This window comes from Amblyraja radiata, chromosome 33 (assembly GCF_010909765.2).
Source record: "Amblyraja radiata isolate CabotCenter1 chromosome 33, sAmbRad1.1.pri, whole genome shotgun sequence".
Taxonomy (NCBI): Eukaryota; Metazoa; Chordata; class Chondrichthyes; order Rajiformes; family Rajidae; genus Amblyraja; species Amblyraja radiata.
The window spans coordinates 22,602,917-22,620,078 of record NC_045988.1 but is presented as its reverse complement, the minus strand read 5'-3'; the positions used below and the strand labels follow the sequence as shown (position 1 = coordinate 22,620,078).

The window sequence follows — 17,162 nt, the reverse complement described above, 5'->3', positions numbered from 1 at the left end:
GTAGAATATCATGCTATGATATGCAATTTTCACTAGTATATTATCTCTTGACCTGCCAGAGGCAGGTACATATTTTTGATTGGGATATTTGTGTGGTTTGTCCTATTTTAGTCCATTGTATCTCTTAAAACCTGCTTACTTTATTGCTGGACAAATGTTTTTTGGTTACCTTTTGCTAACTCACTCGTGTTTTCTTTGCCCAGCTTGCTTGCCACTACACTACCCCCTCTCTACACATTGTATTTGGCCTAGATCTTGCTTGATTAATTTAGCTGACGTGCATTGTTCACTTTCTATTTCCCATCATATTTTCCACCTCTCTACTCTAAGGAGCTCGACCTTCGAACTTGAAGTTCTCGACCATAATGTATCTGTACCAGAAGCAGTGTCCCAAAAGGTCACTCATTGGTTTGTCACAGATTTTCCTGTCAATCTTTGATCATATTTTATCCTATCTAGATCCCCTTTTATCCCATAGAAGTTAGCCTTCCAGTGTAGTTTGCATAGTTTCTCCACGTTGAACAAAATAGATGTTCACGGCAATGGACAGTGTAAGGGTGGGTAGTACAGTATGACTTTACTAGATTGATTAAAAGACACATCCTGGAAACGGGTCGTACACCCCACCGAGTTCACACTGACCATCAATCATCTGCGCACTGGTTCTGTGTTATCACACTTTCGCAGCCTCTCCCTGCACTCTAGGGCCAACTAAGAGAACAAGTAAAAAAACATACTAGCACGAGAAAGACACAAAATGCAGGAGTAACTCAGTGGGTTGGGCAGCATCTTTGGAGAACATGGATGGAACATGAACGGGTGACATTTCGGGCCAGGAACCCTTCTTCAGACTGATTGAAGGGATTTCATTTCACCCCGGGCAAGCATCCCGACCCAAAACGTCACCTATCCATGTTTTCCAGGAATGCTGCCTGATCTGCTGAGATATTCCAGCATTTTGTGTCTTTCCAGAGTAGACCAGCACCTGCAGTTCCTTGTTCTTTTGCAAAATAGAATGGCAGGAGTAGTCTCCGCAGTAGGTATGTGTGTTCAGCCTTAATAAACTCCATTATTTCAGAGAATGACTATAAACAGAGATAATGCAAATCGAGTTCCTTTATTTCACATTGGATTGTCTTGGAAGCACAATTCTGGCTCTGAATCATCAGGAAGGCTTCTGTCCTCTCACAGTGTCGGAACGTTGCTGGTTTCTCAAGGTGTAAGTGGGAATACTGATGCTATGTACTTCTTTCCATTTCCATATGTGGACTTGGTCCAGGTGTAGCTCTGAATCTTCATGACGTTCCCACCAAGGCTCAGCTTGCATCTGTGGAAGCAACAGAAGAGAAAATAGTCGCTGGATAGTTCAGCTTTGATGGCCACCATTCCTCCAGTTAGCGTGCAACAGAAGCTTTTCACTGTACCTCGGTACACGTGACAATAAACTAAATGGAAACTGAAACCACTTCACCATCCTATAAGACCTAGGACACTCGCTGTTATTTCAGAGCTAGTCACTTAGCCTGAATATGACTAACTGGTGCTAACGCAGGAACATCCTCTGCTGCACAGCCTAATCATAATATCAAGACTAGCTTTATGACTGAAAGACTTTGATGTGCATCTTTTGCCAATTTACACTTTATACTTTAGAGCTCAGCGTGGAAACAGTCCCCTTGGCCCAACGAGTCAGTGCCGACCAACGATCACTCCTTATATTAGCACTATCCAACACACGGATAATTTACAGAAGCCAATTAACCTACAAACCTGAGATTGACACAAAATGCTGGAGTAACTCAACAGGAACATCACTTCAACTCCCTCCCATTCCCAATCTGACCTTTCAGTCCTGGGCCTCCATTGTCAGAGTGAGGCCCAGCACAAATTGGAGAAACAGCACCTCATATTTTACTTGGGTAGTTTGCATCCCAGCGGTATGAACGTTGACTTCTCTAACTTCAGATAGCCCTTGCTTTCTCTCCATCCAGTTCCTCTTCCCAGTTCTCCCACGAGTCTTACTGTCTCCGCCTACATTCTTTCCTTGTCCTGCCCCCTCCCCTGACATCAATCTGAAGAAGGGTCTCGACCTGAAACTTCACCAATCCTTCTCTCCATAGATGCTGCCTCATCCACTGAGTTACTCCGGCATTGTGTGTCTACCATCGATTTACCAGCATCTGCAGTTCTTTCTTAAACATCCCGTATCACCATCACCCTTGCTGTGGAAGGATGTAAAACGCCCAGAAGCAGACTGTTTCCGCTCGTTATAAAAATGCTGGAAAAACTCAGCAGGTCAGGCCGCAACTGTGGGAAGAGAAACAGTGTTAATGTCCCACAACACAAACCCCTTGTCAGAATTGGGAAGGAGCCAAAAGAGGCTGGAGGGGTTGGGGAAAGAGGATATTTGTACTTGGGTATAGCCAGGGTGACCATTGGGAATTGGCGGTTAACTAGGTTATCTCGTCAGCCAGCGAATAGAAGCATTTAAGAGAGTGAGGACATAGACATAGAATGTAGGAGCTGCAATATACAGAGCAGGAAGATGGGGAATAGAGGTCAGGCTTGATAAATCCACCACTCTCCCCATGGTCACCATATCAAAGACATTCCTCTTCCCGCAGCTTAACAAGCCTCTTTTGTCTCCTTCCCAGTACTGACGGAGGGACTTTAACCCGAAACATTAACTCTGTTTTTCTTCGCGCAGTTGCGATCCGGACCGGCTGGGATGTTCCAACACTTGTATTCGTACCTGGCCGAAACAGTTGTGCTTCAGGGTGGTTTACGTTCTACAACAAGGGTAATGGCGACAAAGGTGTCTGGTTTGGATCTCTGATGAGGTGAAATTGCCATCATTCTCATAAGCGGACATGGAACCAAAAGAGGCCATTCAATCCATTGGTCCCATGTTGGCTCTTTGAAATGCCTATTTTAAAAATCAGTCCTAGTTTCGAGCAGTGTTCTCTGAAAAAGCTATCCAGGAGCGGCACAGTGGTGCAGAGGTAGAGTTGCTGCCTGAGTCCTGGGTTCGATCCTGACCATAGGTGCTGTCTATACGGAGTTTGTACATTCTCCCCATGACCACGTGGGTTTTCCTCACACATTCCAAAGACATACAGGTTTGTAGGCTAATTGGCATGGTAAAGATTGTAAATTGTCCCCAGTGTGAAGGTTAGTGTTAGTGTACGGTGATCGGTGGTCAGCGCGGACACAGTGGGCCAAAGGGCCTGTTTCCGCGCAGTATCTCTAAACTAAACTTTTACTTCAGATATTTACCATTTCCATTTTTAAGCTGATTACTGAAGAAATGCTAAGAACTTGGTGTCTCAATGTTTTCTGCCTCTGACCCTCAGCTTAGTTCTGTCTCCTGTGATGATCACACTATCTGACAATAGAACCAATTTGTCCTTATTTGACCTATTTCCATAGATAAATTCCATTTGCATGTAAATTGGAAAATGAGACATAACTCAGATATCCACCCAGGAATTGTCAAAACACACTTACTCTGTATTAGGCCTGGCGATGAAGCAAAGAGTATAAATGGCAAAATCAAACTCCGGACTGGAGCCAATGAATCCTGATCCAACTTGCTTGTAGTATCCATTCCAGTTAAACTGCATGGCCAGCACGTCTGGGTAGTTGACCCACTGTGGAGATATGGTGAAATATCAAACCATAGCACTTCTGAGAAAATGAAAACGGTAAAACCTTTCCCAGGGCAGAGAAAGTGTATAACATCATGAGAGAAATAGATCAGGTAGATGCACAGAGTCGGGGAATTGAGGACCAGAGGACATAGGTTTAAGGTAAAAGGGGAAAGATTTAATAGGAATCTGAGGGGTAACTATTTCACACAAAGGGTGGTGAGTGAATGGAACAAGCTGCCAGAGGAGGTAGTTGAGGCAGGGACTATACCTAATGTTTAAGAAACAGTTAGGTATATGGCTATGACAGGTTTGGAGGAATTATTGTATGAGCCAAACACAGACAGGTGGGACTGGTGTAGCTGGGACATGTTGGCCGGTTTTGGTAAGATGGGCCGAAGGGGCTGTATGACTCCTGTATGAAGGGCCTGTCCCACTTACGCAATTGTTTTTGGCGACCTGTTTGGTGGTGTGACGCCTGTCTGGTGGTGAGTAGTCGCCCAAAGAGTCGAAACTTTTTCTGGTCGCCGCTGGATTGTCAACGTGTTGAAACTTTTCGCCAACATGCTGTGACTATGACGGGTGCCGGCAAGTCGCCGAAAAAGTTGCGTAAGTGGGACGGGCCCTTAACTCAAAAACCAGACGATATAGATTTAAGGTGAGAAGGGAAAGATTTATTATGAAGCCCTGGGGCAACTTTTTAACACTTCTTTCTACCGCAACCCGAGAGCACTCCCAAACTACTCTGTACCTCATCGGGGACCCTCAGACTTTTTTAATCGGACTTTGCTGGCTTTACCCTGCACTGGAAGTGGCGGCGCTGGTGAACGGCTGCGGCTCGCCTCGCCTGCAGTCCGTTTGTTTTTACTATTTTTTGTTTTTTTCGTTTTGTTTAGCTAACTTTTTGGTTTTAGGTTGTGTTTATGTGTGTGTGGGTGGGGTGGGGGGGGGGGGGGCCTCTGCCTCCGTCTGCGCTGAGGCCTAATGGCGGAGCTGGCGACCTCGAGGCTCCGGAGGCAGCCTGTCAGGACTCGCCCTGGGCTCGCTCCCGTGAGGGCGACCAAGCTCGGGGCTGGAACGGCGTTCCCGTGAGGGGCTGTGACGTTCCCGTGAGGGCGGCCTGGCGCGGGGCTGAGACGCTCCCGTGGGGGCGGCCTAGCTCGAGGGTAACGGCGCTCCCGTCGGGGCGGCCCAGCTCGAGGGCAACGGCGCTCCCGTCGGGGCGGCCCAGCTCGAGGGCAACGGCGCTCCCGTGGGGGCGGCCTGGCGCGGGGCTGAGACGCTCACGTGAGGGCGACCCGGCTAGGGGCTGGAACGTTGCTCCGGTGGCTGAGACGGCGTTCTGGCGGCGGCGGCCTGAGTCCGGGGTTCGGCCGCGGGCCAGTGGACAACGTCATGAACAGCTGTGTCCGCTGGACTGGAGGGCGGCAGCTTCGACCACCCTGTGTTTGAACAGGCCCGTTCGCGGGGCTCAGTGAGCCGCGGGACTGACTTACCATCGCCCGGTGGGGAATCGCCTCAGCGCACAGGGAGAAGAGGAGGGAAGAGACTGCAGCCCTAAGATTTTTGCCTCCATCACAGTGAGGAGGTGCTTGGTGGACTCACTGTGGTGGATGTTAATTTGTGTTTACTGTCTGTTCTGTTGTTTATTATTGTATGTATGGCTGCAGGTAACGACATTTCATTCAGACCGTAAGGTCTGAATGACAAATAAAGGATCTATCTAACTAAACGTTATTCCCTTATCATGTATCTGTACACTGAATGGCTCGATTGTAATCATGTTTGTCTTCAACAGCTTTTCACTGTATCTCGGGACACATGACAATAAACTAACCTGAACTGAACTTTTTAAGGGTGGTGGGCATATGGAATCATGGGAATAAGGGGAGAATGAATCGGGATAAGTGTCGGGTGAATGTAAATTGGTGCATGATGATTGCGTAGACCTGGAGGGCAGAAGGGCCTATTTCCATGCTAAAGGGACTGATATCGGCATTAAAGAATGGGATAATGTTGATTTCCGGAAGAGGGAATATTTGCACCAACAAAAGGGAGACTATTAGCAGATGGGGGAGAGAGATTAGCACAAAAATTAATAAAAGCTTTCTGGAAAAGGGGTGTTTTGGCAGCCCATGAGAAGAGGGACCTTAGCACCTGACCAAATAATACAGGAATGGCAAAACCGGGGAAAGGGGGTGTATGCACTTCCGGATGCTCAGAGTAGCCTCCGTTTAGAGGGATATGGGTCAAATGTGGGCAGGTGGGACTAGTTTAGATGGACATCTTGTTCGGCGTAGATAAGTTGAGCCAGAAGGTCTGTTTCTGTGCTGCATTATGCCCCTGTCCCACTTAGGAAACCTGAACGTAAACCTCTGGAGACTTTGCGCCCCACCCAAGGTTTCCGTGCGGTTCCCGGAGGTTGCAGGTAGTGGAAGCAGGTAGGGAGACTGACAATAACCTCCGGAAACTGCACGGAAACCTTGGGTGGGGCGCAAAGTCTCCAGAGGTTTCCGTTCAGGTTTCCTAAGTGGGACAGGGGCATAACTCGTTGACTATCTTAAACTTCAATTATCCCTTTGTCTTCTAGCACACAGAGTGACCCCTTGAGATCCACAGAATGTCTATTTTGTTTCTGATACCAGCATCTGCAGTCTCTTGTGTCTCCATTTTTCCCAATGACTTGGGATTTAAAACTTTATTTTCCACGTGAGGGGATTTTATTTTTGTGGGGGAAGAGCAATTGGGTTAATTCATCGAAAGATATTTAAAGTACCTGCAAACCTTAGGCTGGGGGCTTCGGGCTGTTGAAAGCACATCACCCACCAATGTACACGTGAACAAAGAATGGGAATGGATTGGGTGTCATCATTGAAAGAGTTCAGATATCATGGAGGTTTGCGAGGCTGAAAGGGTAACATCGAGGCCATGGAGCAATTAGAACACAAAATGAAAATGTTAAACCTCAGGCGTTTAGTGATGAGGAGATAAAGGGCGGCACGGTGGAGTTGCTGCCTTACAGCGCCTGAGACCCGGGTTTGGTCCCGACTATGAATGCTGTCTGTACGTTCTCCCTGTGACCTCCGTGGGTTTTCTCCAGGAGTTCCACTTTCCCCACACTCCAATGACGTACAGGTTTGTAAGTTAATTGGATTCGGTAAAATTGTAAATTGTCATCATCGGCAGTCGCTCGAAACGAGTATGACTGTCCTCTTGTGAGGACACCAGTGCTTGACTTTGTTGAACGTGGGGAGACTGGTGCACACACAGCCACCCCATGGTCCGTGACAGATCTGGGTCAGGATTCAGTCAGCCACCATCTTCCGCCTGTTCCACTGTTAAGGTCTTGGTTGGATTGCTCTTTGTCAGGGACCTCCCCCTCGACCTTACCGACATGGGTGGCCCTACCAGGAGCATAGCCCCAGACTGCATCTCTCTCAGGATCTCAGGACCACACAAGCTTCCCCACCACGACAAGGTGACAATCCACGTAAATTGTGCATAGTGTGCGTAAGGTAGTGTGAGTGTGCACGGCGCAGATTCGATGGGCCAAAGGGCGTGTTTCCGCGCTGTATCTCTAAACTAAACTAAACATTCGTCAATGAGCAGAGGGTTACTAGATGACTAGGACTTGATACTGATCCAGTTATTGGATATATAGGAGGAGATGGTGAGAGGCCGGGGAAGGACTAGAATAGTCAGGTCTGGAGATAATAAGAGCATCAGTCAGGATCTCACCGTAAATGACGCGGAGGAAGAGATAGGAAATGTTACCGACGTGGAATACCGATGCTGTTTATTCAGAAAGTGTAGGAAAGAACTGCAGGTGCAGCTTTAAATCGAAGGCAGACACAAAATGCCAGAGTAACTCAGCGGGACAGGCAGCATCTCTGGAGAGAAGGGTCTCGACCCGAAACGTCACCCATTCCTTCTCTCCAGAGATGCTGCCCATCCCGTTGTTACTCCAGCGTAACGTCACTGGGTCATAGGGCTTGACGCACGGAGCCGCTCAATCCATCTGGAGGACATCCGTCACTTCCGGTATATGTTATTAATGCAAGAAACGCGTACTTTCCTACCTGTTAAAAACCGCCAAAATGTTGCATTTTTGCGCTGATAAAAATTGTGGCAGTCGGGGTAAGTGTGAGAGACATGTACCCAACTGTTGAATCCAAAAGTGAAGCGAAATGAAGGTAAAGAGAAGCAGAAATGAAGGGACAACAGCAGCTAAAGTGCTTGGTAAACATTGGCTGTGCAGATATGGGAATTGAAAATATTGGGAATTATCGCGTTTGCTCACTGCATTTCATCATTTGTGGTTTTTCTTGATTCCTTTGGTATCTAAAAAGTCTCAGAAGTGATAAATCTGGCTGTAAATTTTGCTTCAGAGGCGTTTTCCTTTTGTATGTAAAAACCCACTTGAGAACCATGGGCGATTAAAAAAATTTACAACCAGATTTATCACTTCTGAAACTTTTTAGATGCCAAAGGAATCCAGAAAAAACACAAATAATGCCTTAGTTGATGAAATGCAGTGAGCAAACGGCCAATGTTCGCCAAGCACTCTTGAAATTCTGAAGTATGCTAAATGTCTCACACGCTTATCCCGATTTCCATAATTATTTACAGCGCAAAAATTGACAATTTCAGCGGGTTTTAACGGGCCCGCTACGCTGGAAACAATAATAATAATAATGGATGGGATTTATATAGCGCCTTTCTAATACTCAAGGCGCTTTACATCGCATTATTCATTCACTCCTCAGTCACACTCGGTGGTGGTAAGCTACTTCTGTAGCCACAGCTGCCCTGGGGCAGACTGACGGAAACGTGGCGGCCAATCTGCGCCTACGGCCCCTCCAACCACCACCAGTCACTCACACACATTCACACACAGGCAAAGGTGGGTGAAGTGTCTTGCCCAAGGACACAACGACAGTATACACTCCAAGCGGGATTCGAACCGGCTACCTTCCGGTTGCCAGCCGAACACTTAGCCCATTGTGCCATCTGTCGTACACTTACAATGGTAAGTGCCTACCTGCAGTTCATCGCGTGTACTCCATTTGGCGTAGCGTAGCAACAGTACAGGTCATGGGACTTGACCCGACTGCCGTGAAACCTCCCTATACAGAGTTCATCTTCAGGAGACCATAGAGAACAGGGCTCCTGGAGAGTATTCCAACATTCCACGCTTTCATAGCTCTCCACATACCTCATTTCATGGCCATTTCCAATGGGGCACTCACCGGGCCATTGTAGCTGTAACTGTAATAGTTGAGTTCGTTGTTTTTCTCTGCCAGGTAAAACCGCACCCAGTTATGGAACCCAGACACCTTGCTTCGCTTCACTTCACCTGTTCCCGAAAGGAATTTGGAGCAAGTGAATTAATGGACAACCATCACCTACAGCCACAGACCCAAAACCAAGCAGCTACATTCCCTCGTACACAAAAATGCTGGAGAAACTCAGCGGGTGCAGCAGCATCTATGGAGCGAAGGAAATAGGCAACGTTTCGTCCCGAAACGTTGCCTATTTCCTTCGCTCCATAGATGCTGCCTTACCTGCTGAGTTTCTCCAGCGTTTTTGTGTACCTTCGATTTTCCAGCATCTGCAGTTTGTTCTTAAACAGCTACATTCCCTCCACAGGTGCTGCCTGGCTCACTAAGTTCCTCTAGCACTTTGTATTTTGCTCCAGGTTCCAGCATCTACAGTTTACTTTTGTTTAATTTAGAGATTCGGCGCGGAAACAGGCCCTCCGGCCTACCGACTCTGCTTCGACATGCGATCCCCACACATTAACACTATCCTACACACACACACACACACACTAGGATTTTTCTTTTCCATTTACATCAAGCCACTTAACCTACAAACCTGTACGTCTTTGGAGTGTGGGAGGAAACCGAAGATCTTTGAGAAAACCTGAGCACCCGGAGAAAATCTCACAAGTCGCAGGTAGAAAACTCTTTACAGACAGCACCCGTGGTCGGGATCAAACCCGGGTCTCAGGCGCTGTAATGCCCCTGTCCCACTTAGGAAACCTGAACGGAAACCTCTGGCGACTTTGCGCCCCACCCAAGGTTTCCGTGCGGTTCCCGGAGGTTGCAGGTGGTTGCCGGAGGTTGCAGGTAGTGGAAGCAGGTAGGGAGACTGACAAAAACCTCCAGGAACCGCACGGAAACTTGGGTGGGGCGCAAAGTCTCCAGAGGTTTCCGTTCAGGTTTCCTAAGTGGGACAGGGGCATAAGGCAGCAACTCTACCGCTGCTCGTGCAGTTCATTTTGTCTTCAACTGCCAGTCAATCTTTTGTACAAAGGATGTGTCTGATCATTGAGGTTCAGACTACCTTAGCAGCTGGAAGAGCCAATCTTGCTGTTTCACTTCACCATCCGGCATTTCACACCTGCTGATCGGAACAGCCTCCGAAATGGCCTTTCAGTTTCATTCAGCATAAAACGGACCACTTTACATCAGCCCACCTCCTTGATACAGCTAGAATCATAGTTATACAGCATGGAAACAGACCCTTCACCCCAAGTCGTCCAAGCTGACTGAGATGCCCCATTTATGATAGACACAAAGTGCTGGAGTACTTCAGTGGGTCAAGCAACAACTCTGGGGAAAAGGATCAGGTGTCATTTCAGGTCGGAACCCTTCTTTACACTGAAAATAGAAGGGTGGGTGGGGGTGGGGGTGGGGTGGTCCTATCTAGTTAGCCCCGTTTGTACCTTGTGAGCTGGGACCCCATTTGCTTGTGTTTGGCCCATGTCACACTAAACCTATCCTATCCATGTACCTGTCCAAGTGTCTTTTAAATGTTCTTAGAGTACTTGCCGCAACTACTTCCTCTAGCGACTTGTTCTATGTACACACCACCCTCCGAGCGAAAAAGTTACCTTTGAAGTAACTATTAAATCTTGCCCCTCTCACCTTAAACTATGTCCTCTGATTCTTAATTCCCTTACCTTGAGTAAAAGCCTCTGTGCATTCACAGTATCTATTTCACCTCAGGACTTTGTACACTTCCATTAGATCATCCCTCAGCCTCCTGAGCTCCAAGGAATAAAGTCCTAGCCTGCCCTATAGCTCAGGCCATCGAGTCCTGGAAACATCCTTGTAAATCTTCACTGCAGTCTTTCCAGCTTAACAACATCCTCCAGCAGGGTGGCCAAAACTGAACAGAATACTCCGTGTAGCTTCACCGACGTCTTGTGCAACGGTAACATCAAGGTTTCTCAGAGCTGAGTTGACCTTGCAAAGTTCTCATCCCCTCTCCCTTGGTGAGACCAGATGAGAGTTCTCTTGAATCATCCATATCTTGCACCTCGCATGCTCCAAAAGCTTTTCACTGTACCTCGGTACGTGTGATAGTAAACTAAACGAAAACTCTGCTCCCAGCCCATCCCCTCCTGTGTTCCCTTGGTCCTCGCCTTCCAACCACCCTCTGCATTCAACAATTTCTGCCAGCTCCAACAAGATTTCACTACCACACATGTGCCTCTTCTCCCCGCATGTCGCAAGGACTCAAATTTGCCAACCTTCAGGTAACTGACTCACTCTTTTTGTTTGTATCAGAACAGGCCATGTCCTCTCCTCATATTACACACTCTCCATGAATCTCTCTGCTGAACCTTGATTGCACTCACACTACAGTAAGTATAATCCTTCGGTGAGACAAGGCTTGTGACCCTCGGTCGGCTTGCAGTCTCACCAGCGTCCACTTTAATCCTTCAACTCATATCTTCTTGCGATAAACATCAACCTTCCTTTTCCCCTGACTCTCAGTCTGAAGGGTCTTGACCCGAAAAGTCACCCATTCCATCTATTTCTCCGTAGATGCCGCCTGACCTGCTAAGTTACTCCAGCTTTTTGCATCTATATACAGTTCCTAATTGCTAATTGCAAATTCCTAATTACTTGCTCAACACAATGTTAACTTTTAGCATTTGAACATTAATCTCTCAGCATCTACAAAACACTCGCCATTTAAAAAAAATCAAAATGGATATCATATTTTTCCTCATTACATTCCATTCATCCATTTATTTAGCCTATGTTCTTTTATTGTGCATCCGCCTCACAACCCAATTTAGTACAAACTGTACAATCAAGGTCTCCTAATGCAAATCAGTAATATCGACACAAAAAGCTGGAGTCATTCAGCGGGACAGGCAGCATCTCTGGAGAGAAGGAATGGGTGACGTTTCGGGTCGAGACCCTTCTCAATCTGGACAGCTCCAGTAACAAACTTCAATCCTACCTGAAATGACCTGTTCGTTCCTAGTCTCTGCTTTCTCACTGCTAACCATTCATCAAGCCATGTCAATATATCGCTCTGAAGAAGGGTCCCAACCCAAAACGTCACCTATCCTTGTTCTCCAGGGATGCTGCCTAACCCACAGAGTTACTCCAGCACTTTGTATATTTCAATATATTCCATCCAGTTCTCATGCACACTCATTTTGTGGATCTTTATCAAATGCCTTCTGGAAATATGCATTCATTCATTTAGTTTAGTTTATTGTCACATGTACCGAGGTAATAATAATAATAATGGATGGGATTTATATAGCGCCTTTCTAATACTCAAGGCGCTTTACATCGCATTATTAATTCACTCCTCAGTCACACTCGGTGGTGGTAAGCTACTTCTGTAGCCACAGCTGCCCTGGGGCAGACTGACGGAAGCGTGGCTGCCAATCTGCGCCTACGGCCCCTCTGACCACCACCAATCACTCACACACATTCACACACAGGCAAAGGTGGGTGAAGTGTCTTGTCCAAGGACACAACGACAGTATGCACTCCAAGCGGGATTCGAACCGGCTACCTTCCGGTTGCCAGCCGAACACTTAGCCCATTGTGCCATCTGTCGTCCCAATGAGGTACAGTGAAAAGTTTTGTCACATGCTAACCAATCAGCGGAATGATAATACATGATTACAATCGAGCCATTCACAGTGTACATATACTGTACATAATAAGGGAATAACGTTTAGTGCAAGATAAAGCCAGTAAAGTAAGTAAGTAAGTAAGTACGTTTATTGGCCAAGCATTCACATACAAGGAATTTGCCTTGGTGCTCCAAAATCTGATCAAAGATAGTCCAATGAGGTAGATAGTAGTTCAGGACTGCTACTTATCTATACCAATAGTTACATCCCCACAAACTTTAACAGATTTATAAAATATGACTTTATTTTATTCAGCCCAGTCCCATTATAATGTTTCAAGTGTTCTGATACCCATTCTTTTCTACTGTGTGACTTTGATGTAAAGTTTAACGTTTGGGATGATTCAAGCATGAAAGTGAGGTTGACTTTTATAGGTTAACATTTTCATGGCGTCAAAATGTCCCAAAATGAATCAAATACTTTTTTGTGAAAACATAAAGTAAAATTCTGAAAGTAATGATTAAAAATATGAAGACAAGTGTCTGACAGTGAAAAAGGTGCTGGTGGATATAGGATTGGTGGAACAACGATGAAAGTACACCAGATATTCGCATGGTTGAAATGTTGACGTCTGATGATAGAAATGTTGAACAAGTGACTGAACTGAATGGTGAGAGTGTGATTAAAAAGGTATAGATGGGATGAATGAAGAGCAGGGAAGACATGGAATAAAGGAATGAGAGAGACACAAAGCGCTGGAGTAACTCAGCGGGTTAGACAGCACCTCTGGAGGAAAAGAATAGGTAAGGTTTCGGGTCGAGACCCTTCTTCAGACTTGAATGAGATGTGGAGATGTGTGGAAGTTTGTGATGCTGAACGTGTTATATTGATACGCGGTGAAGGTTATGATAAAGAAAGGTTAATATACTACATGTAGAACATGAATTTGAGCAAATGTATAACTCAATGCATAACTGATAAATTGGGCAGGTTTTGATTATTGACACTGCCCAGTTTGTTAGTTAGTTTAGTTTATTGTCACGTGTACCGAGGTACAGTGAAAAGCTTTTGTTGCGTGCTATCCAGTCAGCAGAAAGAATACATGATTACCATCGAGTCATTTACAGTATATAGACACATGATAAGGGAATAACGTTTAATGCAAGGTTAAGCCAGCAAAGTCCGATCAAGGATAGTCTGAGGGTGATCAATGAGGGGGATCGTAGTTCAGCACTCAGTTTTATTAAACAAGATACAGATATTTCTAATTCTTGCAATATTGACCTGGGGTTGTACTGACCTTTTCCACGGATCATTGTCATAGATTCTCCTTGTCTTAAAAATGTTGTCAAGAGATTCTACGCACCTGAAAAGACGTGCTCAAAACCACTGGAGTCGAGGATGTCATTGTATCTACAGTATAATCCAAACCACATCTTCTTCAGGTCTTCTTCAAACTCAACTTGGGAATTATACAATTCTATGAATGGGGAGAAAGAGAACACCTGAAATCCACACCTTCAAGATGTGTGCATGGCACCATATATGTGCGTGAAATCTCTTGTGGAGACAGACTATGTGTGAATGTGACTTTCATATCCCTATACAGTATACACTGCATGTAGCATGTATACTACATGTATGTAACTTCTCGTGTGTCATGCATATTAGATACTCTGTAAATAATCTGGAGTCTGTGTAAATACCTTATGCATGCTGCTTTTATCATTTACTCTGCATGAGTCTTTTTCACATTGAAGTCTGGCTCAGTCAATGGCCCTAAGAATAGACTGGGTGACAATCAAGAATAGTTTAGTGCCTACTGGAGAGACAGTAGATACTGGAGAGATGGCACGGAGAGGTGGCACGCGGGGCAGGCTGGGTTAGCTCCCCAGTCTGTGTCTTTCGTGAGAAAGTCACCCAACAAAGCTGCGGAAAGGCCTAATGAACCACCGTGGCCTAAAAATCCACCAGGCGAGAATGAAATGAAGGAGAAGGAGAAAGAGGTGCAGAGCACAGGCCTTGAACCTGGTGAGATGCAGGAGGAGCCCGGCCAGGACTCACTCCACAAAGCCCAGTCCCTCCACGCACTAGAGTCTCCCAACCCCTGTAGAGCAGTTATTAAGATGGCTGATCCGTGGGCGGTTGCTGCTGGGACGCAAGTCGGGGCCTGATCAACCCCGGCTGGGTCACCTGGGCGAGGGTGTCTGATGTTGTGAGACCCGAAACACCCGATGATCCCAGGTCACATCACTGAGGATGCGTCCCCCAGCGCCTCTAGAAGATGTATATTGTTCACTACTACATTCATGGCCTGCTTAATAAAACCTTGTCTTGCAGCTTGTCTTGTCCTGCACTCCTTGGTGCAGTAACCCCCCACCCCAGGTCCCCCCAGGACACTTACTCTTTGAGTGGAGGACGCTGTACAGATGCTCCATGATGGGGGTGTGCATGATCTCTTTGATAAACGCATCCTCTTCTCCAAGCTGCTGTGGTGTGAAGTTCTCGGGGGTGCCTGTCATTCGGTGGTAGTTGTCCAGGAGTGCAATGAGTTTAGCAAAGGTTGGCTTGGAGAATATGGCGGCCTCGTTCACATATTCATAGAGGCTGCAACATAAATAAAAGGCCAAAGAACCGTGAGACCCTAAATTGAGTGGCTTAAACCCAACTTAGTGAGGCAACGTTTAAAGGGGATGTGTGGGTCAGGTCCTTTTTTACACAGAGAGTGGTGGGTGCTTGGGTCCATCCTTGTCAGGGTTAATGGTGGAGGCAGATATAATAGCGGCGTTTAAGTGACCTTTATCCAGGCACGTGGATATACAAGGAATTGAGTGATATGGATTAGGTACAGGCGGATCAGATTAATTTATTTTAGCATCATGTTGGGTAAGGATATTGTGGGCTGAAGGGCCTGTTCTTGTGCTGTACTGTTCTATGTTCTATGTTCCCTAATATTTTGCAAATTCCTGTGCAGTTTCTGCATGAGATTGCCAAGATGGTTCATGGGTCATATTATTATCAGTTTAAAGTGTTACACGGCAGAATCCCGCAATATTGCACCTAGTTTAGCGGTGAGACAGACTTGATTAGATTATTGTACTGGGGCAACTGATTGTATTAATCACGCCCAGCATAGTTTTAAAAGGAAGCTCTATAATATCCTGGCCTGAACTACACTGAGTCACATTCAAGTCAAGGTTCAACAGTGTTTAATGGTTGTATGTATTGACAATTAAACTATGAAATATCTTACTTGCAGCAGGTTAATAGCCTATTAATACATTTCTTAATTACCCCATTAAATGTAATACACAGATAAAATATAATAGTCAAACATTCAATAAAGTAATAACTAATATTATGCACAAAAAATCCCAGGAACAACAGGAATAATAATGGGACAGGTTATAACCTCCATTTAGTATGATTTAGTTTAGAAATACAGCGTGCAAACAGGCCCTTCGGCCCACCGAGTCCGCACTGATCTGCAATCCCCAAGCACTAACACTTTCCTACACACACTAGGGACAATTTACAAATATATCAAGCCTTTTACCCTACAAACCTGTACGTCTTTGGAGTGTGGGAGGAAACGGGAGATCCCGGAGGAAACCCACGCAGGTCACGGGGAGAACGTACACGCTCCGTACAGACAAGCACCCGTGGTCAGGATCGAACCCGGGTCTCTGGCGCTTTGAGGCAGCAACTCTAATTCTGCACCACCATGCCTCCCGGTTCTAACGCTATAGTGTTGTGCATGTCACACAGACTAGTGTTGATTATTCTGTGCAGGGATGCCACACACTCATCATCAATCTCTCTAAGACTGGGTGAGAGGGAGGCAGCTAAGCGGGGGGTTGACACCATTGACCCCGTTGATTCCATCTACACCTCGCGCTGCCTCGGCAAGGCCACCAGAATAATCAAGGACAAGTCGCCCCCAATCACTCCCTCTTCTCCCCTCTCCCATCAGGCAAGAGGTATAGAAGTGTAAAAACGCACGCCTCCACATTCAGGGGCAGTTTCTTCCCAACTGTTACCAGGCAACTGAACCATTCTACCACAACTAGGCCGCAGTCCTGAACTACTATCCACCTTACTGGAGACCCTCGGACTATCTTTAATTGGTCTTTACTAGACTTTATCTTGCACTAGACGTTATTCACGTTATTCTCTTAAGTCTTTAGTGTGTGGGGGGAAAGCGGAGCACCCGGAGAATCCATGCAGTCACAGGGAGAACGTACAAACTCCGTCGAGACAGTACCCATAGTCAGGATCGAACCAGGGTCTCTGGTGCTGTGAGGCAACAACTCAACCGCGGCACCATTGTGCTGCCCTTCATCTTTTATCTGTACACTGTGGATGGCTCAAATGTAATCATGTATTTGTCTTTCCGCTGACTGGTTAGCACGCAACAAAAACGCTTTTCACTGTACACTGTTGTCGGTACACATGACAATAAAATGAACCAAACCTAAAAAAATGATTGAAAATGGTTAATTTGTGGTTTGGGAGGCAAGGTGGATCAGCACGGATTGATTAGTGCGGGTGTCAGTGGTTATGGGGTGAAGGCAGGAGAATGGGGTTAGGAGTGAGAGATAGATCAGCCATGATTGAAT

The 17,162-nt window shown here is 46.2% G+C and overlaps 1 protein-coding gene across 1 annotated transcript in view; it reads right to left on the bottom strand.

The window, feature by feature from the left end:
* Positions 1 to 1,098: 1,098 nt before the first annotated feature.
* Positions 1,099 to 17,162, bottom strand: part of endou (endonuclease, poly(U) specific) — a 32,996-nt gene continuing 16,932 nt past the window's right edge. Inside the window, exons 5-9 of the mRNA XM_033049967.1 lie at positions 14,948 to 15,150; positions 13,910 to 14,023; positions 8,897 to 9,003; positions 3,508 to 3,650; positions 1,099 to 1,327 (exon numbers count right to left, since the gene is read on the bottom strand). Of these exons, the coding sequence (XP_032905858.1) occupies positions 1,213 to 1,327; positions 3,508 to 3,650; positions 8,897 to 9,003; positions 13,910 to 14,023; positions 14,948 to 15,150 (682 nt within the window). The 3' untranslated portion in view covers positions 1,099 to 1,212. The remainder of the gene's footprint in view (positions 1,328 to 3,507; positions 3,651 to 8,896; positions 9,004 to 13,909; positions 14,024 to 14,947; positions 15,151 to 17,162) is intronic.